The sequence below is a fragment of the Chlamydotis macqueenii genome, chromosome 1 (assembly GCF_036417535.1).
Source record: "Chlamydotis macqueenii isolate bChlMac1 chromosome 1, bChlMac1.mat, whole genome shotgun sequence".
Lineage (NCBI taxonomy): Eukaryota > Metazoa > Chordata > Aves > Otidiformes > Otididae > Chlamydotis > Chlamydotis macqueenii.
In genome coordinates this window covers 236,589-260,714 of record NC_141556.1, presented here as the reverse complement: position 1 = coordinate 260,714, position 24,126 = coordinate 236,589, and the positions used below count along the sequence as shown (strand labels likewise).

At 43.1% G+C, this 24,126-nt stretch overlaps 2 protein-coding genes across 2 annotated transcripts in view; one reads left to right on the top strand and one right to left on the bottom strand.

Annotated features, from left to right (window-relative positions):
• GOLGB1 (golgin B1) overlaps positions 1-12,661 on the bottom strand; it is a 50,872-nt gene extending 38,211 nt beyond the window's left edge. Inside the window, exons 1-5 of the mRNA XM_086743508.1 lie at positions 12,602-12,661; positions 6,615-6,711; positions 5,812-5,964; positions 4,887-5,039; positions 692-844 (exon numbers count right to left, since the gene is read on the bottom strand). Of these exons, the coding sequence (XP_086599634.1) occupies positions 692-844; positions 4,887-5,039; positions 5,812-5,964; positions 6,615-6,704 (549 nt within the window). The 5' untranslated portion in view covers positions 6,705-6,711; positions 12,602-12,661. The remainder of the gene's footprint in view (positions 1-691; positions 845-4,886; positions 5,040-5,811; positions 5,965-6,614; positions 6,712-12,601) is intronic.
• Positions 12,662-14,786: 2,125 nt separating this feature from the next.
• On the top strand, positions 14,787-23,907 carry LOC104487072 (guanylyl cyclase-activating protein 1-like). The gene is made up of 5 exons (XM_010129935.2): positions 14,787-14,905; positions 16,874-17,151; positions 20,117-20,266; positions 21,504-21,594; positions 23,775-23,907. The coding sequence occupies exons 2-5, from the start codon at positions 16,954-16,956 to the stop codon at positions 23,900-23,902; spliced, it is 567 nt and encodes a 188-aa protein (XP_010128237.1). The 5' UTR covers positions 14,787-14,905; positions 16,874-16,953; the 3' UTR covers positions 23,903-23,907.
• The last annotated feature ends 219 nt before the right edge of the window (positions 23,908-24,126 follow it).

Genomic DNA, 24,126 nt, shown 5'->3' with positions numbered 1-24,126 from the left:
ACTAGGCAGCCTTAAGTGTCTAAGCACAGCTGTTGGTGAGATCCACAAGGTACATCTGTGTATGTTCTTACTACTCTCTCATCCAAGCTGCCATAGAGGGGAACAAGGTGAGGCTGTTGGTACTATTTGTGTTCATGTGCGTGCTGGGCGCTTCTGTCTGTGTTATCGATGTGGCTGGCCATACATACAGGACTTGTGCATGTGCACCTGCTAGGAGCACACTTTCAGCCATCCTACTGGCTGGACTGGGGACCACAGAGCTTTGTCAACCTTACCTCTGTCAGGCTGCAGGATTAAGCCATATTCCCTAGCAACAGCATGTCCTCAGGAACAACTGTGTCTATTAAATTATCCAGTGACAAAACATGTGGGAATGGTTTAAATCTGCATCAGGGGAGGTTCAGACTTGACATTAGGAAGCCTGTCTTTACCAAGAGGGTGGTCACACACTGGAACAGGATTCCTAGAGAGGTGGCCAATACCCATGCCGGTCAGCGTTTAAGAGGCATTCGGACAGTGCCCTCAATAATATACTTTAACTTTTGGTCAGCCCTGAAGTGGTCAGGTAGTTGGACTAGACAACCGTTGCAGGTCCCTTCCAGCTGAAAATATTCTATCATGCTAGTGTAAAGGCTAGGGTGGGAAACACAGACACACACACAAACTGGTTAATAGAAAAATTTTTCTGTACCTGTGTTGCATACTTGATTTCAGCATCTTTCAGATTCACTTTGGCTAGAGCCAGCTGATCCTTCAGATCCTGAAGAGTCTCCTCTCGCTCCCTGAGCTGCTCTTTTAGTGCTTTGGCTTCCTCTCTATGTCCTTCACTTGTATTTTGGTTATTCTGACATTGCAGGAGGAAACAAGTGGAAAGAAAAGAAACAGAAGAAAGTAAACTGATCCCTATTACTGGTAAATTAAAAAAAAATTTAAAACTCAGAATGCTACTGCACTCTTGACCTCTTGACTCATAACCAGATGTTTATTTCATAGTCATAGAATAGTCTGGGTGGGAAGGGACCATTAAAGCCCATCCAGTCCAACCCCCTTGCAAGGAGCAGGGACATCTCCAACCAGATCAGGTTGCTCAGAGCCCCGGCCAACCTGGCCTGGAACGTTTCCAGGGATGGGACATCCACCACCTCTCTGGGCAACCTGAAGCAGTGCTTCACCACCTTCACTGTAAATTTTTTTTTTTCCTTATATCTAGTCTGAATGTACCTCCTTCTATTTTAAAACCATTACCCCTTGTCCCATCACAAATCTCTACTACATTTCTTAATTTTTTAACTTTACATTTCTTTAAATGCATTTGTCCTACACTAAGTAACTATTTTCCCTGTTTCTGTGTAGATACGCACAAGATGTCTAATTCAGAGGTGTCAAATCACTTTGAAATGGCTAATTATCCATGAATGCTTACCATATAATCTAAGGTAAATCACATTATTAAATAAAATATAATACATAAGCTATGATATGACCACCTTGATTTGTGAGGCTTTTTAATTTTAGACATTTCTCTAATTCCAGAATTGAAACATTTTAAAATTAGCAATAGAAGAATATTTTCCACACGACAAAGGGGCAGACATTAAACATTCTAGACTACAGAAAACGCCCATGGAAATCTGTTTAGACTAAAGGGATTTATAGCAATGAATCTGTTAGAAATAAGCAAAGGGAACACACAAACAGTCATCAGTTCTACTCCACTCTGAGGAACTAAAAACCTGTTTATGACCATGAAATTTAAACTCAGACAACATTTCACATAAAACATGTGCTTTGGCTATGTCTATTCAGACATACTAGCACATTACACCTGCACTCTTTTTTGTCTCTCAAAGACCGTCTGTATGGCAGGCAACTCTCTTAACACCACAGCTGTACACTTGCTTAACACAGAGTCACATAGTAGGTCCAGCATATCAACACTGTTACTGAGAGCAGGAAAAACACCCCGCTATCGTTATCATCTCAGCACTCCAAACTACTTCAAGCACCTAGTGCTGGGGACTTTTGACTGAATATATACAAAATTTCTCTCTTTCTTTTTCCTTGTTACACGTATTGGATCAAAGATCACCAATAACATATGGAGTCTACAGAGTATTTACGTCCTTTAAACCCATTCCGAAAAGTTTATGGAGACTTTTAGAAGGACTTATAAGTCAGTGTAATAAGAATAAGTTCCTCAAAAGATGTGTCACCTACAGAGAAGGTCTTTGGAAGCAGGTAAAATAGACAAAGGAAGCTTTAATGCACGTAGACTTAGAAATAGAACAGGAAAAAATAAACAAAAGAAGTGCAGGAACCTTTACAAAGCCAGAGATATACATCACTTATAAGGCTGAGGCAAAGCAGTTGCTGGGGGGCGGGGGGGGGAAGACGGGTGGATTAGTTTGCTTATTTGGGATTAGCTTTCAGGATTGGTATTTACAGTTGGATTTGGAAAGGCTTCTGATAAAGTCCTTGCACACTGGTCACTACACAAAGTACCACAATTAAGGACAACAGCACAGCCACAAAGTTCCCAGAGATCAAGCTTTCAAGTATCATGTTTTTCCAAAACATATAAGCTCTTATATCTGAACATAATTTGTGTTTACCCATTTAAAAAGTTTACGAGAAGCCTCAATTGTTCTGTATACAAATACCAACTACTTAATACAAAGATATAAGCTGATATTTTGATTCTTCTGGAAATGAGGCACTCTTAAAAGCCCAGAGATTAATACTACCAATTAGATATTTAAAATACAGACTTCCCATGGGGCCTCCACCATGGAGAGGAAAAGAAAAAAGCCTTTTCCTATACTTATCCCTCACGATTTCCAAAAGAAAATCCTAATTCCTAATGTTCAATACCACAGCAAGTCATGTAACCCTAACCTATATTTTTCACCTTCAAATGGCAGGGTATCGGTCCAGGAAATATCACCATTACTCAAGATAGCAATTACAAATAAATAACAACTCTAAACAATCATAAATAAATAAAGGAATCTGTAGCTTCTCAGTAGGTCTAACTGTACAAGAAAGTATCTAAAAAGTGCTTCTGGTTCAAATAAATAATATTGCAGGTAACTGCCCTAACAATTTCTCTTAAATGATGTTCTAACCCAAAATCAATAATGCTCCAGTCCTTATCATTTCCACTGGAGACTGTATCAAGACTTCATTCCTCTAATTAGAAGGCCATTTTTCTTATCATTCACCTGCCAGTACTGTCCTTTCACTTTAACGGTTCTCCTACTTTCCTGGTGCTTACCTTCCTCATACAACTGTAGAAATACATGATGTTTCTTCTCTGCCTTTGGTTGACTAAATAGCCAAGCTATTTTGAGTGTCTAGTAAAAGCATCTACTAATATGATGGGAGGATGGAAATTCTTTCTGCTCGCAGAATTTATCTTTCCTAATTCCAAGTGAACAGAACATGACAACACTCCACATGAAGCCTCGCCACTCTTAGTGGAAAATAGTTGGAAGGATAACTGTTTGCCTTACAAAACCAAAACAAAACAAAAAGGAGTAGGCCTCCTTTTAAAAATCTGCATCACACTGATCAACTGATGATCAGCTTTCTCTCATTTTGCCTTCTTCAACTAATAAATTTGGATTTTTGAAGCAAGAACACTCATTAGTACATAACAGCAAGTCTACACAAAGTAATATAATAGCACACAGGTCTCCATATGAATAAGCTAAAAACAGCCTCAGCAGCAGGACAGCAATGCAAAGTGACATAGCTAAATAGCCTCCAGGGCCTTCACTGTCCTCTGCAGCTGGGGGATTTTTTTCATGGCCTTGCAGTATACAGTGCCAGGATACCACAAGTGCTTGATCTTGCACTTGTTAAATTTTTCTTTATTTTCATACTATGTCAATCATCAAAATCATCCAGATCTTCCTGTATGAAAACCAAATGCTTCTTTGCATTGAGAAAGATTCTCAAGATCGCATTGTCAAGTGAACTACAGTAGCACATTTCTATGATTTTATGATGTTATCAATCAAAAATACTGAGCACAAGTCATGGAACCAATCTTTAATCCATTAGTAGTCACCTCTCACCTGACAGCTCTCACACTCACCCTTCAATGTTTCCTATAATCTTTTAATCTTTTTTTTCAATGTTTCAAATAACCTTTATCTTCTCTGCTTTAATGAACATCATCTGATGTCCTGCAATCTGTTTGGACTTCCATCATGTTTTCCTTGCCTAATATTACTAACTTTTTAAAGAAAACTATGTGGTCAGCAGAACTATTTTAAGTTTTCAAAAATTACCAGCTCCGATAGCAGTTTCCATGTAGTAGCTAATAGTTTCTTTAATGTCTTGGTACAGGACACTTTCCTCTCATTTTTAACCTAGCTTACACAATTATGGCTTGTTAACCATAAAACTGTGTGGTGGCATAGGAAGCTACATGGCTGGGAAATATATATATATATATTTTTTTTACATTTAAGTTACTGCCTTTGAATTTTAATGACCTCCTTAACTCCTTGTTCTCATATTTCAGAAAACCTTCCCTCTCCTTTGTTGTACTCACATGACAGATAACATTTCTAAACTCACAGCTCAGATAGACGTACGATTTTTGCAGGAAAGAACTTAGCTACAACAGATTACTGGCGGTTTGCGAAGTGAAACTGGCCTATACCCTTGAGGAGATCAAGTTGTGCACTCCAAGGGCATCTGCAGTACAAGGAAGCTGGACAGGCCAGCTTCTTGCAGCATAGATATCCTTGCTGGAACTATGAATGTCCTGCTAACAAGAGAGAGCGCACCTGCTAGCTCACTGGGACCTAAAATGTAGGGTGGCACCAGATTATCAGTAGAGGCTAACATCTTTTACACAGCCCTGTTCTCCCAACCTTGGGATAGACTTGCTTTTCTGATAAGGTCTGTGCAGGCAATGGTGATCCTTTCTCTGTCAGCTCCTCAATGCGTTTGTTCAGAGAGGTCAGTTTGGCTTTGGCCTGAAGTTTAAGCTTCATCAGCTTAGCATCTGCAGCCTCTCGTTCTTCCTGTAAAAGAAAGACAAACTGACTGCACTTAAAATTCCAGTGCTATCACCTTGAAAGCGCCACTTGGAAAAGTTACATAATTTGTCAGTCCGCCATTCTTTGTCCAAACCTGTCTCCCCAGTAATAGTGCTAATTAAAACATACCCAGGAAACAAATTTGCTCTGAAACACTATACAGAGCAAAATAGTTAAGCTTCTGCTCTAGTACTTTCTCTTCAAGGGACAGATCACTCAAGGGACTTGTCCTAGCAGTTAGTACAAACTCAGTTTGACTTCCTCTACTATATGTGGTCCCTCAACACTATTTCAGGTAACTGCACTTTCTTTCATGTCACGCCTCAGGGTATGCAATATGTATCTTCGGTTATGTGCCATAAAACCACCGCACTCCTGGGTGACTGCAGCACAGCCCACTCTGTCTCAAACACTTCCTCTGAAGCAGGGAAAGAAAAACGTCACACAAAACATATTAGTATTTATTAGAGCCACCAGGAATCTGCACAGGCCTTGAGGCACTCCAAGACAAAACGGTACGTAAGGTGGATGTAACCTGTCTACTCTAGAAGGAATCATCCCTAAACAAAATGAACAGAAGCTATCCTACATCTCTTGGGTTAGGGTCCATTCTTTGGATTCCAGTAATTCTCTGGAATTTATGCATTTAGTAGTGCAGGTGTTTCAAATGTTCAAAATAAACCAGAGACTGCCTTGCACAGAAAGTTGAAGCAGCATTTTACTCTTGCTCCCAGGTCCCCAGTGAAAGAAATGATACCTTGAGTACAGTTTCTTTTTGCTGGAGCAGAGCATCTTTTTCTCGGATCAAACCCTTCAGCTGAACAACCAGTTTTTCTGTTTGAGCTAGGCGCTCCAATAGGTCCGCAGGTGTCTCCTCCATGCCTTCTGCTTCTGGTTCTAAAGCTTGTACCTGAAATGGTGAAACAAGTGCTCTGGAGAAAAAAAGTCTAAACAGACTGCATCATAGCATCCAAATGTATCTTCAGCTCCACTCCTAAATGCTGAACTCTGTTCCTTGCAAGCTCTTCATGTAGCCTATAGTACTATACACAATTAGGTGAAACCAGGAGGAAAGCACAGGACTCCCACGAGCCAACACACCAAAAAGGAGCATCTTTGCTCAACACAACACCAGCAAATCTGAAACAAGTGGTACTGGAAAGACTCTACCACTCACATACTACCCATTGTCTCAAGTACCAAAGGGCAACATACACATCAAGCCTTCCACTGTCACCCAATCATGCAAAGCTCCCCTTTCTGCTACACAGAATCATTAGCACTCTTAAAAGTTTTTCTTCACTCTAATTCTAGTTTGTTTTCTAGTATCCTTGTATCCTTTCCACCTTGAGATGTGAAAACTAAGGAGATTATAGTCTGCCCCACAGAAGTGCTGACTTCAGAGGTCAGGAATATAGGAGAGGCAGAGTGGAACAATAGCTCGGTACAGTGCTCAGCAATGAAAAAGCAGGAAACAGTTCTCACTGCAGTCAAACGATTCACACTCCCCAAACTAACTCTCAATAAGATCTGAAAGTCTTTAGATAACACCGTACTTACAGCAATAGAGGATTCAGTAACTCCATCTCCATCATCACCTGACAGCTCTTGTAAAACAGTACTTGCTAAACCTGACAAACGGCTCAGCATCTTCGGCCTAAGACAAAACAGTCAGAATACAGTTACAGAGTCAAAACTGCTAAGAAGAATAAGCATCTCTTCATTGTGATCTTGAACATTATAGAGGTGACCAGGCTCATAGGGAATATGTCTCCTCTGCCAAAAGAGAAAAAACAAAGTAAAATCTCAGGAATAAAGAAGTGGTCACATTAAGAAAATCAGCCAGACTTTCTGAACACAAAAGCAAAGGATGTGCTGCTGAGACACATGAAGATACCTTTACCACTCTACATGTATGATTCAAAACTACATTTTTATACCAGATTTCAAGTCATCCTCATAGTTGATCCTTGATCTTTCTTAAGAATGACATCACAGAACAACGATCTGTTCAGTTCATTCAAAAGAAGAGGGATTCTTAAATGAAGTCACTTCTTTAGAGGCTAAACATGGCCTGTAAATACATAAAAGCAGCTTTCTGTTAATAAATGATGGGAATGCTGAACTCAGCCCTGATGTTTGCTAAGTAGATGCCAATGTGTCACATTGGAGAGATTATGAGACCTCTGCATGTCACATATGTGACAGGACAGGACCTTGACATAGGGGAATAGTCTGGAGAGGGCATATATTCCCTGGCTGCTGCTTAGCGTACCTTCTTTCCTTAACATTCAGGAGACAAAAAACCAGCAGTACCAACCAGCAATACATAATTTGCTATTTTGGGGAGAGTGGCAGATTAAGTTCTCCATTATTAACCAAGTAAATGGGATGCAACCCACCTCAGAAAGTTCACCAAATTCTAATGAGCAGTTGGTAAGCCAAAATATAGAGCTGCCAACCAGAGGGCTCTCAACAGGCTAGAGAAACAGATGGATAGAAACATGAAGTTCAGAAAAGGCAAATACAGAGCCCTACACCTGGGACTGAACAAACATATGCAGTAGTACAGGCTGGGAACCAACTGGCTGTAAAACTGTGTTGCAGAAGACAACCTAGGGATGCTAGTGGATAAGCTCAACATCAGCCAGTAGTGTGCTCTCACAGCAGAAAAGGTCAACTGAGTTGTATTAGTAAGACTATAGCCAGCAGGTTGAGGGAAGCAATTATTCCTTTCTGTTCAGCACTTGTAAGACGTTTGAAGTACAGTGTCCACTTTCAAGCTTCCCAATACAGAAAAATAACAGGGATAAACTGAAGCAAGGACAGCAGAAAGCCCCCAGGATGAATAGTGGTTGGCTTACAAGACATATGGAGACGCTAAGAATGTTGAGAATAGCAGGTAAGGAAGGGGCTATAATTCATGTCTTCCCTTTAATCGCCTATTAGGTAGCTAAAGACAGAGACAGAGCTGCACCACAGATGGACATGAGGCAGTGAACGCAAGTTGCAGCATAAGAAATTTCAACCAAGAAAAAAAAAATATGCACAGGGAAGATGACAAAAAAAAAATACTGGAATAGACTTACATCAACCTGATCTAACTTTGAAGTTAGCCATGCTAAGAGCAGAGCGTTTGATCAAATCAGCTCCCAAGATCCCTTAAGACCTAAATCATTCTAGTATTCTATGAGGAAAGGTCACATGCAACACTTGACATATCTCTTAACAGAAAAGCTATAGATCTGTCCCAACTCTAAGTCCATGCCTGTAAATGGCAAAATAATTTGTACAAATGTAAAAGAAGCTCCAGTAGTGCAAACTGAAACTAGGTAAACTCACTTTAGCCATAAGATCAAGTTTACATTACAATAATTAACTCCATTAAATGGAATCTTTTAATATGGCAAGATGTCTCTGTTTAGCTGGAAGTAGGCTTCTAAAGCTAGCTGGAATGACCCACTCATTCCTGACCTCCTTTATCTCAGTAAGCAAATCTTTGCTCTTAGATTGCCACTTAAAGTGTGGAAATACTGACAATGAAGAGAGCAGTAGTGCTTTACCCTTCCGTAGCAGTCACACCTTCTAACCACCTGATTTTGCAGAAGTAGAAAATGTCACAATGCACATTAGAGTAAGAATAGCAGAAAAGGGCAGTGAACATTAACCTCTTTTATGCACCAAGTAGCTCATAGGTCTGCTTATTCAGTAATAAATAGGTTTCCAAGGCTGAGCAGTCATACAGAGGTCCTTTATGCCATTCCTTTTTATCTCTTGGGTACTGACAGGTTGCATGAACCAAGCCTCTTGATGGAGAGAGAAGAAAAAAAAAAACAAAAAAACAAAAACAAAAAAAACCCCCACCCATTCTTCATCCTACACAGTACACTTCGGGATTATTACAGTCAGTCATTTGCAATAAGCATAAAAAGTGAAAAGTCTTCCTTGTTCGGGAAACCAGATTTCTTTTGTTCTTGCAGAGACATGCCTTGGTGTAGCATGAGCTTAGTCTCTTCAGCCTACAGAATAAAATGCTCAAGAAACACTTAGTGGAGCAAAACGACGTGAGGCAAGAAGTCAGGCCTGACACAGTCTCTTGCAAAGAGTTCTAGAAGATGAAACTATTCAAGCAGCATACAGTCAGAAAGCCAAGACTGTTCACATTCTGTATCAATACAATAGCCAGTGAAAAAAGTACTTTTCTTGCTTCTTAGCTGGCCCCGGGTGAGACTGAGGCACAGAATTCCAGAATAATACAGTTTTACAGTTCCTACTAGAGAAATTTATTCAGTCAACATCAACTGTTCACCAAGCGGACAAAATAAAAGACTCATTTAAAGACCTGGAATCATGGTTCATTATAAGAATGATGAAGTATTTATAGTTTTGTAAAACATGGGGCATTCCCCATAATACCCCAATGAGGAACAGAACCTGCTGTCTTGGCAGTGGTAAAAGCACACTTAAAAAAACCAGACAAACAAATGCAAAAATGCGTCTTTCTGACTGTCACCAATATTTGAAGAGGATGAATCTGATCTTCCTATTGAGCATTAGGCCACAGCTTCTTAAAGTCACAAATGCACAATATGTGGCTGAGATGTGACACAGGGTTATTAAGAGGACATGATTTAGGACTAATAGAACCAATAGATGAATTATTAGAAGTGGTATTAGGAATATGGAAAAAAGTAGAATCTGGCATCTGCAGACATCCATTGTAACAAGAAATATGTATGGGGCTCAGCAGATATCTGCATGCTACAAGCATTACAATTTCAAGCATGTGTACATGGACTACATCGAGAAAAGATTCCCTAGCCTTTGTCCAGGCTGGCTACATTAGCCTGATATTCAACTCAAGCTAATATGCCTTGCTGGGCTTGGCTCACAGTTGGTCTCCTCAAAATGCAAACAGAGGAACTGAGGCCTGTCTGCACATATTTGCACAGGCACAGACTTAAATAACTTGAACTCAAGTCTTAGAGATTCATGTCTTTTGAACTTGCTTTTAAATTACATTCTCAAGTGAACTGAATATGGCACTGGTTGTGAAGGGGAATGAAAAGTGATTCTGCACCCATATAAACAGCAAAAGGATGCCCAGGGAAAACATGGGCCAACTGCTAAATGTGATAGCGGCTCTGATCATAGAAAAGGCTGAGGTACTCACTGTCTTCTTTCTCTCCGTTTTCAGTGGCAAGATCATGCTTCAGGAATCCCAGTCCACCAACACCTGACGGAAACTCTGGAGCAAAGACGACTTATCTTATGCGGAAGAGGACCAGGCTAGGGAGCACAAACTGGTCATACACAAGTCCACAGGGCCTGACAGGATGCTTCCAGAACTGCTTCCAGCTGCAGAGGCAGCTGGCTGATATCACTGCAGAGCACACCCTCACCAGCTGTGCAGCTGACACAAAACTGGAAGGCATGGCTGATACTCCATAAATGAGTGTGCTGCCATCCGGAGGGACCTGGACAGGCTGCGGAAGGGGACCAACGGGAACCTTGTGAAGTTCAACAAAGGGAAATGCAGATTCCTGCACCTGGGGAGGTATAACCCCATGCCCCAGTACATGCTGGAGGCAGACCAGGTGGAAAGCAGCTCTGCAGAGAAGGACCTGGGGATCACAGTGGACAACAAGCTGACCATAAGCCATGAATGCAGCCTCATGGCAAAGCTCAACAGCATCCTGGGCTGCATTAGGAGTATTGCCAGGAGGAAGGTGATCCTTCCTCTCTACTCAGCACTGGTGAGGCCACATCTGGAGTACTGTATCGAGTTCTGGGCTCTCCAGAACAAGAGAGGCAGGAACTTGTTTGGGCAAATTCAGTGAAGGACAAAGAGAAGGCTCAAGGAGGATCTTATCACAGAATCGGTAAGGTTAGAAGAAACCTCCAGAGGTCATCTGGTCCAATCTCCCTGCTCAAACAGCGTCACCTAGAGCCAGTTGCCCAGGAATGTGCCCAGACAGCTTTTGAATATTTCTGAGGACGAAGGCTCTACAATCTCCCTGAGCAACCTATGCCAGTGCTCAGCAACCCACACAGTAAAAGTGTTTCCTGATGTTCAGAGGGAACCTCCTGTGTTTCAGTTTGTGCTCATTGTGTCTCATCCTGTCAGTGGACACCACTGTAAAGAGCCTGGCTCAGTCTTCTTTGAACTCTTCCTGAGAATAAATCCAAGAACAAGCAAAACATAGCTTTAAATACTGTCCCAAAGCCAACAGTCCACACACAAGATGGTAGCTGTCTTATGCATTAGCCTCAAGGACTTGTGGCAGGAATACTCTGGTGCGTGCACTTCATATTTACTTCTGAGCTTACAGCAGGAAAGTATTATATAATGCTGGCCAATTTCCTCATAAATGGAAGTAGACCAACACAAAAGGACAGAGGTCATGTGGTGTTCCACTGCCTCACCCAAATAAAGCAAACAGTACAGCTCTCAGAGACAAGACTATTGCTCTTCCAGGATCATACTAACTTTGATACAGATTTCCACTTTTGTAATTAATAGTAGAACACAAAAGATCTGCACTGTGTTCATGATGTACGCCACTAGAGTTTGCATTCTGGCTGTAACTGAAAAGAATGCTTTGCTAAACACTTCTATGACTTCTGTGACTAATGAACTTTTGCTTGTGAGACTTTGAACAATGGGACTACCAGCGTACCATACCAATACTTCCCTTGCTGGCCCAAACAACTTAAGTCCATTACTAGTCACAGGACAGTTTGTGTATGAGTAACAAGCAGTGCATAAATCTATACATTTCTATCTCTAGCTATCAGCCATAGGGAAGAAAGACTTGACAGTGTTTTTCCCTAATTAATTTTATTATAAGTTTAATACACATAAATTAAGTTTAATTCTTTGCATTTCCCTTCTTTTGAAGGCAAACAGGCATTGCTGCTGTACACAAGCCCTGGACCAAACCTCTCACAGTGCACAGAGGGGCTCTGAAAGGGACCAGGATCAAAGAAGAGCAATAGATCTCGACTGCTGCTGCCGCCTGCAATCCCAGGCCTCGGGAACTAGCAACAGCCTTCTGCCAAGGGAAGGGGAAGCCAGCGCCGAGGCAGCTACAGGTTGCACTGCCAGTCCCGCAGACTTACCGACGAGAGCTCCGTTGACCGCAATGCCGCCAGCGGGCCTCACAGGGCAGAAACCTTCCCAGGACGGGCTCCGCTGCCGGTTACATCTGGGTCAGACCGCCGGCGACAGGCGGCACGGTCGCAGCGCTGGTACCGGCGTGGGGGGGGCCGGGCCGGGCCGGGCCACGGAGCCCGGGAGAGAGAGGGTCGCCGCCGCCGGCCCAGCCCGCCCCGCTGCTCCTCGCCTCCCTGCGCCTCAAGCAGCTGCGCACCCGCCCTCGTTCCCTGGGCCCTGCAGGCTGGCAGGGCCGCTCCCAGTGGGACTGGCAGCGGTGTCGCACTCCGCGCCGCACCTCGGAAGGAGCCCAGCCCGGGACCACTGCCGAGAGCTGGGCGACCGCGCACAGCGGAAAGACAACACCGAGAGGCGGAGGGGAAGCACTGACCTGCCAACAACCCGCACCCACCACCGCCAGCAACGGCGCCGCCGCTGTGAAGCCAACCCCACCTCCGGCCACCTCAGCACCGGAACACGCCACGGCGGCTTCCGCCTCCAGCACGACCCCGCCTCCCCGCAGGAGGATAGCCAATCAGCTACGGAAGCAGGAAGATAGACGTGATTATCAGCTAATTGCAGCGAGGCAGCCGCCTCGGCGCCATGGTTATCCTGCAACATGGCACAAAATCACCAATCCCGAGTAGGGATTGCGGGCCCGCCCAATAATAACGAAGCAACCAATCAGCCAAGGCTTTCTGAAACCTGTCTAGGGGCGTGGTGAGACAGTGGGTGGGGCGGTGCCGTGCGTCCGGTTCCCGCGCTTTGCTGGGGCGGGAACGCGGTTCGGTTGCGCTGGTGAGTGCTGCACGGTTCCGGGACGTGCTCGGCTGCGCCGGTGAGCGCTGCGCGGTCACGGGAGGGTCTGGGTTGGAAGGGGTCTTTAAGGGTCATCGGGTCCGACCCTCTTGCCATGGGCGGGAATATCTTCACCTTGATCAGGTTGCCCAGAGCCCTGATCCAACCTGGCCTTGAACACTTCTGGAGATGTACAGCTTACATCTAGTCACTTTCAGTTTAAAACTGTTGTCCCTTATCCTGTCACCACAGGCCTTGGTAAAAAGTTTCTCTCCATCTTCCTCCGAAGCGCTCTTTATATATTGAAAGGCTGCAGTAGGGTCTCCCTGGAGTCTTCTCTTCTCTGGGCTAAACAACTGCTTCTCTCTCAGCCTTTCCTCACAGGAGAGGTGTCCCAGCCCTCTAACCATTTCCGTGGCTTCCTCTGGACCCACTCTAACAGGTCCACGTCTGTCTTGTACTGCGGGTCCCAGAGCTGGATGCAGTACTGCCGGTGGGGTCTCACAAGAGCAGAGTAGAGGGTGAGAATTGTCCCCCTCAGTCTGCTGGCCACATTTCTTCTGATGCAGCCCTGGATACAATTCACTTTCTGGGCTGCAAGCACACATTGCCAGCTTCTGTGCAATTTTTTGTTTACCAGTATCCCTTAGTCCTTCTCTAGAGGCCTCCTCTCAATGCATTCACCCCCTAGTCTGTATTGGTACTGGGGATTGCCCCAGCCCAGGTGTTGGGCCTTGCACTTGGCTTTTTTGAACTTCATAATGTTCATTAAGACTTCCTGAAGTTTAATCAGCACAATCTTCATTGTCTTCCGTCTGTCTTCATCATGTCTCAGCATATACATTTGAATGCACCCATATTCCTCCTGATGTGACTATGTAGTCCTGTCATAGGGTATTGCCATAGATGCTGTACTGAGCTTGCAAAGCTCCAGAACTAAGGTTAGCCAGGCCTGTTCTGAACTTTCCATGACCTGCCTGCAGCTTTGTTTCACTTGATTTAGCTGTATCAGGTGTCTATGGCTATTTTACTTATTTATCCTTGTGTGGTATAACCATGGTTTTATATAGGTAATATTAACAAGCAGTTATTCTAGGTAGAATTAGATATTTACAACTCTAACACAATGATGTAGAGAAATACAGGTCTGGTAAAACAGCTGGGGTCTTGAGAAGTGGAGATGCAGGATTTGGCATAGAGGAGAACAGATATGGGATGGTGAGAGATGGGGCACAGGCTTTTTTTCTGGAGACTCCATGGCTATGAACAACTAACTAATGATCCATTTAAAAAATGCAGACCCAGAGCAGAGAGCATGAGGAAACCATTAAAAAGAACATCACATTCCTCCCAGTGAAGGACTCAGATGCTGACAACTTGCCATGACACTCCCCTGTCGCACCGCAAACATCAGAGTGAACCACAGATTTTAATATCCAGAGGAGCAGCAGTGTTGTGTTTTAGCCCCTCTTGAAGGGGGGATTTTTAATGGTCTTAATAATGTTTATCTGCGGCTTCAGTATAAGTACTCAAAATGTGATACATAGTCTTGTTCTGTTGATTTAATATGCTCTTAGAGAGAGAAGGTGAATTTGAGGTGGTGCTACTTATATTGTTATATGATGCTGGCCACAAAAGATAAGTACATGGACTGTTTAGCACTGTTCATTGTTTCAGGATCTAAAATTATGTCTCCTTGTTTTATTATAAAATGTTTCTGTGTTTGAGGTGTTTTTGTAAATTACGGTACAAAAATAAGCTTTTTCTGTGTTTTAACAGATACAGGTTTGTGAGAATAAAACATTGGAATGACAACCATTCCTAAGTAAAGATGGTGATAGCCTCTGATTCATCTGTGCTGTTGTCAGGAGTTGCCAGATCTGGTGGCCTGATAGAGGTGAGGCTGCTACAGCTCCATGCCCCCAGGTCCACCCAATTGGAAAGCTGAGAATGCATTCTTAGTAGGCACACAGAAACATACACCACATATGCACCCAGCCAGCAACACCGATAGAAGCACTCAATACTCACACAAACACGAACAGCAACAATGGCTGCATCCTGTCGTCCCTCTGGCTGGTGGGGGATGAAGATACATCAGTGTAAATACACACATATGCACAATACAGATCACTCCAGTAGCTGGGCTTAGACACCTGGTCTACCCAGTAGCTGGCTCTGGAAGCCTGGTCTTCCCAGCTGCTGGCACCTGGACGTGCCAGATCCCCAAGGCCCATAGCCCCACTACAGTTGCTGGCGCAGATCCCTTTGCACACACCAGCATACACATGGACATGTACAGTGTAGGTCCCTCCAGTAACTGTGATGAGACTCTCAGGATCCTTGCTTTCTCCAGCTGTCTGCTTCCTGCACAAAGAAACACACACAGACAAGTGGGTCTAGCTCAACCCAACACCTTACAGTCTCTCCAGCAGTTGGGCTGGACCCCTGGTCCTCCAATAGTCAGCTTCTCCATTTGCCTTACTACCAAAGACAGACGCACACCTGGTTCTTAAACCACTTAACCTATTTGCTGGGTAATCTGGCTTGATATTCACTAGTGATCAAATACTGAGACGTACATAGTCTCACTTACTCCAGTGGCTAGCACCCAAGACAATGCAGGACCCTGTGATCCATGGTCTGATACCAGTTGCTGGCACTTAGATCCTCACTCATTCTGGTTGCTGGCACCAAATACATGCAGGCTTCTGTGACCCATAGTACTCACTCCAGTTGTGGGTATTTAAATCCCCATGTACACACATGCACACAGAACAGAGCTGTACAGCCAGAAAAAGAGTTAGAAATGTTAGATGACAGGAAAGACACTGCTGGTGAGGCATAGGAGATGGCTAGACACTCATCTGACCAGCAACCATTTTACATGTAACCAGCCCCTTGCATCCCCTTTCCCTCCATTTTCCCATCCTCGTTCATCCCCAAACTACCTAGGCCCATCCCTTTCCTCACCTTTAGTTCCTCACCTTTAGTTCCTCCCCTAAACATCCCATTATAAGTCTTGTGCAATCCCCAAATGCTCTTCCCTTGCACCCCACAATGTTTTTCATAGCCCTAAGCAGTAACCCCACTCAGTCCGTAAGGTACTCCGACAGCCTCTCCCATTGACTCTTCGTGATGGGTGTCACCTCCAGGCCCGTGGGGCTGATGGCTTCCCTACGACAGCCTTATAAGGAGCCACAACAGGGGCTTCATTTCTTTTACTGGGTTATTTGGGTTCCCCAGCCTGTGGTTGTCTCTTTTTGCTGCTTCCTGTTTGTGCAGATGAGACTTTTATGGGTTGATTGCACTTTTGTGGTGGTTCTGGGATTAGCCAGGTCAGGAGATTATTTGGGTTCCTCCTGCCATTGTTCCTCTGTACCCCTTTGTATGTATGGAGATTAACATTTTCCCACATAGCCTAACATAACATTTATCTTGGGCTACTTCTTTAACACTTTCTGGTCCTATACACTAAGTTGTCCAACATTTCTATTTCAGAAAACAGACTCTTAAATCCAGTTAGAGGAGCAGATCTTTACTTCACCTCAGATCCCACATCTTGTAGCCTTTTCCTCTTATCTTCATGTATAATTATATCAAGGCTAAAAATAGGGTAGTGTACCAAACCAGTATAGCTCCTGATGCCAGTGTCTGCTTAACTTTTTCACCCTTTCTGATTTGGCTTCTGAAATAGCAGTGATTTGCTAGATTATCTTGCACCTCCTTTCCATTCTAAGCAGACTGTTTGTATCATTGAAACTTTCAGGTTTGTAAATCATCCTCTAAGCAGATTAACATTTATAATTGGCTTGTGGAAAGTTAGATCCCTCACTTAACTGACGCTAATGTTGAACACGGACAGGGGCAGACAGGCAGTGCTGTGAGAGCAACAGAAGGAAGAGGATCATTCCTGTACCATCATTCTTCTGACCACACATACGCATGGGGAACAATAGCAGCTCCACAGTGGATGATCTGCAGGCTGTTGAGATCCACCACTGGTACAAAAAGTTCATGACAGAATGTCCTTCTGGACAGCTGACGGAGCATGAATTTAAACAGTTCTTTGGGCTTCGAGGGCTGGATCCAGAGGCCAATGAGTACATCGAGCAGATGTTCCGCACGTTTGATATGAACAAGGTGAGTTCTCTGGTAAGGAAGTTAACTGCTTAAAAAGCGTACCAACTCCTGCACTTCAGGAGTCCTTGGGTTTCTCTTACAAACATTAGCATGGAAAGCTGCTGAGGGTCACTAATGCAAAGTAGCTAAATGCAAGAAGCAAATTAATGTGCATAGATAATGACATAGATAACATAACCATAGGTAATAAGACCTTATTATCTACCTACCTTGTGCAAGTTCATCTTTGAATTTTGAGGATTCCTTATGGTGTATTAATTGACTTGGCCTTGTTTGACTAGACAAATACTAATGAAAGGAGATTTCATTCTTATTCTTATTCTTATTCTTATTCTTATTCTTATTCTTATTCTTATTCTTATTCTTATTCTTATCCTTATCCTTATCCTTATCCTTATCCTTGCGTTCTTATTATTAAAAAATATATATGTATTAGATACTAGAGACTACAGGAATCGAACACAACCAAAATCATTATAACATTCACAGAGGAAGTAATTTCCAGGTATTTGGCACGGAAATTAATACTGCATAGGCAGACGATCTGTGTGGCTCTCCTCAGAGGGTACAGCATGTAGCAGTGGCTAGGAGGCAGGTAGTATTCTCCTCCCCGTGACGGGTGACCACTGACTATCTCTAAGGTAAGAAACAGTAGCCTCCATAATTCCTTTAAGCATGCAGTGCCCGTCACTTTTGCTTGTTTTTTTAATCCAATACTTAAGCCTATGCTTGCAGGCCTGTAATCTCAATAACAGAAAAATTTGGTTCTGTGGTAGCCTGGGAAAATTCAGCTTTGCTCTCTGCTCCAAGGTTCTGAAATGGCTGGAGTAAATATCTGTGAGTCAAGCAGGAACTGGTCACAGAGATATGTGAAACATCTGGGAAATCACAGGGTCAGTTTTGAAGAAGGAAAGGCTAGGGACTGAGCAAAGAACATTGGTTTGAACAACATGTGAGAAGGCATAAGGAGTTAAGGAATGCTAAGGAATATTACAAAATTCTTAAAGGTAAAAGAGGAGCAGCCAGGCTCCATTAGGGTAGCTGAGGTCTTGTGGTGGATATAGTGACTGGAAATGACTGCAAATCTCAAAGAATATCCTTTCTCATACTAAAACTCTCTTCCCAGGATTATGATAGTGATGAGAAGCAGTTTTATAAACTAAACTAACACATTTACAGTTCTTGCACAAGTATTTCCCTTTACCTCTGTAATTTCTTGGGATGTTTAAGGACTTTAGTCAAGGATGTTACACATTCCAAAGTTCTGGGAGCCCCATGTTATACACTAAACAATGTTTTCAGAAGACTCTTAAATTCAGATTTGGTCATATAAAGATAAAGAGCTATATTCTAAATAAAGTAATAGTGATATCAAGGGGTATGAAGTAACAATGTGACAAGTAGCCCCCTAAAGGGGGCTTACAAGAAAGACAGGGAGAAACAATTAGCAGGGCCTGTTGTGAAAGGAAGAAGGATAATGGTTTTAAAATAGAAGGAGGTACATTCAGACTAAATACAAGGAAAAAAAATATATAATGAGGGTGGTGAAACACTGGAACAGGTTTCCCAGAGAGGTGGTGGATGCCCCATCCCTGGAAACTTCGACAGGGCTCTGAGCAACCTGATCTGTTTGGAGATGTCCCTGCTCCTGGCAGGGGGTTGGACTACATGACCTTTAAAGGTCCCTTCCAACTCAAACTATTCTGTGAGTCTATGATTCTAACTAGTGGAATTGGACCTACATCAGTTAATCTTAGCCTGTTATTAGTTAGCCACTTAATCTAAGCTCCTTTTATAAACAAGGGCAAGGAACAAGAGCACCCAGAGGAAGAGCCACCCTGTAGTAATACAGACATTGATGATGGATGCAATCATCTGCCCTCTGGACCTTCAGATACTGAGAACTCTGCTGAGGACAAGGAGGATAAATTTTCAAGAGAGTTATTATATGAACTGCAGTCATGCCTTCCCACCTTTAGAGCTGGTTATCTTTGTTTTCTGTGACTTTGCTCAATGAAGTTATGAAAAACTCACATAAGAGGAGTACTACAATGGTCCTGAATGAATATTTTAAAATGTTGTGATCCTTGCTTTAAAACAGTAGTGCTCACCTATATTCGCCTTTTACATATATTTATTTACATCCCTTCCAGAAAGGTATCTCACTTTGTTTAAATACCTCAATAAATGAAAGTTTCATTTTTTTGCTCTGTAATTTGTTGAAGTCGTTATTCAGAATCTTTGACAGAGATAAGCACGTCATTTGTTGTTTCTTTTTAACCACTTCAAATTTTTGACAGTGTTAAATCTAAGAATTATGAACCTTTACTGTCTGTCATTTTTCTTGCAGAGGAAACAAGAGCTTTTCGAGATTATTTGTAGATTCAAGAAATTGAATGTTTAAAAACCTAAATAGAGAACCATTTTTTCCCAGCTGTCAAATCATGTTCTACATATTTTAAAAAGGATGTTCAGTCTTTTTTTTTTTTTTTTTCAGAGAATGGAGAAGAGATCTATTGCTTACTTCAGTAGCAGCAGTTTCCCACAAAGACAAAGCAGAGTAGAACAGAAAACCTAAAGTATAATTACCTTCCACTTTTCTTGCATCCAGAGCTCTGGATCAATTTTCTCTCCCAGCAGGCCATAGGCAGTCAGCTCTGGTGGACAGAGAAGGGTTCGTTCGCACGGGCCATGAGGAGTGGCAAGCACAGAATAGCCTAGACATGTAATAGATCACAACTTTAGGAATCCAGATATTTAGGAGATCTTAAAGGTGGCCAGAGAAATAGCATGTGTGTGTGTGTATGTGTGTGTACTAAAGCTTTTTCCTACGTTCAAGTCTCTCTGCCATTTGGTTTTCTTTCTCTTTTAGCTGTGAATCTAAAGAGCAGTAAGGTAAAACAGCTCCAGAGCCATAACTCCCTCAGTTTGTTTCTGCTACAATTTGGTTTTCATTTTCCCCCAGGATGGATATATTGACTTCATGGAATATGTGGCTGCCCTCAGCCTTGTTCTCCGTGGGAAGATGGAGCAGAAATTGCGGTGGTATTTCAAGCTCTATGATGTAGATGGCAACGGCTGTATTGATAGACATGAACTGCTCAACATTATTAAGGCAAGTCTCCAGGGGTCTGTCTTCTTTCTTCTTTCCCTAAAGACAAATTCCACCACACAAGTAAGACTTTCACTTTTTCCCATATGGATGATAATGGATGAGACTTTATTTAACAGCATTTTTCTTTTAGCAGAATTCCCCACAATCTCATAGTCCAGTAAGCAGCCTTGATGGACTCTTTTTACCATCACAGCGTATGTTACACCATAGCTAACTCCATAAAATTGTATTAGCTGCCTAGGACCTAAATTGCACTTTCCAAGATTTCAGACTCCGTGACTGTCAGTTGTGGTCTCTGCAATGTGTCCTTCATATGTCCTTTTCCCCATATGAATAGTAGTTGGACAGTTACTCCCAGTTTACTTTTTAGAAGTCAACGTAATAAAATATTTCTGACTCTGGCAAACAGTTTGAAGAAGAATGACTGTCAATGGAAAAGGCTGCATGGAAATAGCTCTTGTGGAAGGTGTTGGAGTTACAGGCATAAACATGACCTTATGAATATCTCATAATGAATTATGCTGGAAGTTCAGATTATTCTGTAGAGACTGGGAAACTAGAAAGGTACCGGAAAGATTCAGTGACCCTAAATGATTGATGGAATCATGTATTTCATGGACATCCTTAAACAAAGGAAACAATTAGGCATGGAAAGAAAAGAGAACCCTGCACTGTATGGTTATGAATAAGATGAATTGTAGAAAACCGTAGTGAATAATGCTTAAATTTTCTCAGGCTGAAAATGAATTTCCAGCGAGCTTTAGGGAGAAGCAGGACACACAGGAAGCAGTATATAAATGGAAGTAGGGAAAGCAAGAATAGAAATAAGTGAACACAGCATATAACAAAGGAATTTCATAATGTCAAATGTAGAGAGTGTTCGACAGTGTTTATTGGGCTTGGCGGACCATAAGGTAATAGAAAGTGGATCAGTTAGGTGGATCCTGACTCTGCCATTTCTGCAGTGCTTAACCTCTACCTAAGCAGATTTAGGGTGATCCTCTGGGTTTCACTGCTCATTACATGCTCCAGAACCATGCTCCCTTTGCACTTTTCAGTGCCAATTGTAAGGCCTGATGATTTCTGCTGTGTTTTCCTATGATGCCAGTTGATTTGTATGGGGTAGGTACCAAGCATTACTATCTTGTTCTGAATCTACGCTGACAGGCTGCAGTGGAATCCATCTATCATTTTGGGAGTCATTAGGCAGCTTCCTATTCTTGCTCTTTTCTTTTAGGCTATTCGAGCTATTAATGGTGGTGACCATGAAACTAGTGCAGAAGAGTTCACCAACCGAGTCTTCAACAAAATTGATGTGAATGGAGATGGTAAGATTCCTGTCTTTGTCATGTAACTCAGATGGTCTCTGTGCTACAGACAAACATCCATGTCTTCCTTTATTGATTGAACTTTATGCCTCTTCATTTTACATTTGCTTGTTATATGAATTCTCATCTGGTAATGCATTCTCCATGGATTTTGCTAAGTCATTTTTCTCCTTGCATCCTTGTTGTAGTTTAGCCCCGCTCGAGACCAAGCTACGCAGTCTCTCACTCACTCCTCCACCCTCCAAGGGAATAGGGAGAGATAATATAACAAAGAAGGCTCAAGGTTAGAAATAAGGACAGGGAGAGATCCTTAAAGTTACCGTTATGGGCAACACAGACTCAACTTGGGGAAAACTATTTATTATTAAAACCAAAGCAGGATAATGAAAAAGAAAACAAAATAACTTCCCCCACGCCTCCCTTTTCCCGGGCTTAACTTAATGTCAATTATCTCTACCTTCTTCCCCATCCCGAGCGACACAGGGGGGAAGAGGGAATGGGAGTTACAGTCAATTCATCATTTGTCACTCTATGCCGCTGCTTCATCGTCGGGGGAAGAACTCCTCATATTCCTCCCCTGCACCATCGTGGAGTCCCTCCCACAGGCTGCAGTCCTTTGTGAAACTGCTCCGGTGTGGGTCATCTATTTCACGGGGTGCAGTCCCTCCAGAACGGCTGCTCCAGCAGGGCCTCCATGGGCCACAGCCTCCTTCAGGCACCCACCTGCCCCAGTGTGGGGTCCTCCATGGGCTGCAGGGGGATCTCTGCTCCTCCGTGGGCTCCATGGGCTGCAGGGGGATCTCTGCTCCTCTGTGGGCCTCCATGGGCTGCAGGGGGACAGCCGGCCTCACCATGGGCTGCACTGGAATCTCAGCCAGGAGCAACATTTCTCCTTCCCCTCCTTCTTCACTGATGTTGGCGTCTGCAGCCGTTCATTTCACAAGAAATTCTTCACAATTGGCTCAGGCAGACGCCTCTCAGGATCTCTTTACATCTCATCTCCTCTCCAGTTCTTGCAGCCGGGCCGAATTGGGCCCGGTCAGCTGCCCGGCAGGAGTCCAGAGGGTGAGACCCGCAAGGCCCACAGGGGTCATGCCTCCCCTTCTTTTCCTTCGCTTCAGCTTCTTCACATCTTCCTTTTTTTTTTTTTTTTATTTTTCCCCTTCTTAAATATGTTATCGCAGAGGTGTTATCAGGGAACATTCTGCCACCAATTGGCTTGGCCCTGGCCAGCGGTGGGTCCGCCCTAGGCCCAGCCAAGTTCACCAGACAAAGGGGAACAACCTTACAGAACAAGCTTACAGGAGCTGCCACCATAGGGCCCCCTCACTAAACAAAACCAACACAATCACACATAATCAGTATGACAGGATTTGTTCCCTGTACTGTCTCAGCTGTGTTCTGTCTACAGGACTTTGGTAGTGGGGGTATTTTTGCCTTTTTGTATGTTGCTTTGTAGCTTATGTCAGAGTTAGAAGTGGGAAATATTAACAGATGGCCCCTGCTGCTCCTAAATATTTCAGCAGCAGGGAAAGGAAGAACTGAAATTTAATGTTGAGGTTCAGAATCTCTTCACTGGGTCTGCTACAGGCAGTACAACAAGCACATGAAGTGCTATGGACCAGTCAGTCAAAAGCTGGTCAATGCCACCTTAGTTGCTGTATGTCCCTGACAGATAGTTCTTTCCTTGCTACTTCATGTGCTCATTACGTTCTGCCATGCTGCTTTGTTACTCCAAAACTCTGCCAAGCTGCTTTGCTGCACAAGGGCTTTTTGGCCTAGGACAGAAAACCTATTTGTGCCTGTCACAGTTTCCTTCTGTAACTTCTTTTAAACATGAAAAACAGCAAGTATGGGGCAGGCTAGGACTATTACAAGTTAGGCCAAAAAGAAGCAGCTAATCCAGCCTTATTTATAGCAAGCTATGGTCCCACTCCTTAGCTATGCACTTTCTGTATTCTTTCTTATGTTTCCCTTGTGTGGGGAAAGAAAAGGAAACTGGAGTTGTCTGGATATTGAGGAAGTTTCCTGTAAACTTAAAAAGACTCTCTGAGGCCTCTTAATGCATTAGAACAGCATATGCATAGTAAGTGGTCTCCAAAGTTACATTACTGTACTCCTTTTCCTGTTCAAATGTGGATTGGCATGATTCTGATGCCTTCTGTCTGTGTCTGACACAGGTGAACTTTCTCTGGATGAATTTGTGGAGGGAGCAAGGAAAGATGAGGAGTTCATGGAGGTTATGATGAAAAGTTTGGACCTGTCACACATTGTGGCCATGATCAACAACCGTCGGCATAGTGTATAAATCAAGCTGGGAGAAAATACTGTGCCAATAGAGAAAACGGTGTACACGCACCAGAAAGGAGAGACAGCATTTTTTAAAACAAACAAAATTTCCATAAACATGCATATGGAAGTAGGAACAGAAAGACACTGCTATATGTGTGTATCTGAGTGCATGTTCCTACACAAATATTGAAGCTCAGCCACATACATGGAGGGCAGGTTCAGAAAAACCGGATCTGGGTG

What these genes read in the sequence shown, in the direction of transcription:
- LOC104487072 (XM_010129935.2), top strand. Translation starts at nt 16,954, where the DNA reads ATGGGGAACAATAGCAGCTCCACAGTGGATGATCTGCAGGCTGTTGAG. An exon ending in GCACGTTTGATATGAACAAG is followed by an intron (nt 17,152 to 20,116) that starts GTGAGTTCTCTG and finishes ATTTTCCCCCAG; the next exon opens with GATGGATATATTGACTTCAT. An exon ending in AACTGCTCAACATTATTAAG is followed by an intron (nt 20,267 to 21,503) that starts GCAAGTCTCCAG and finishes CTTTTCTTTTAG; the next exon opens with GCTATTCGAGCTATTAATGG.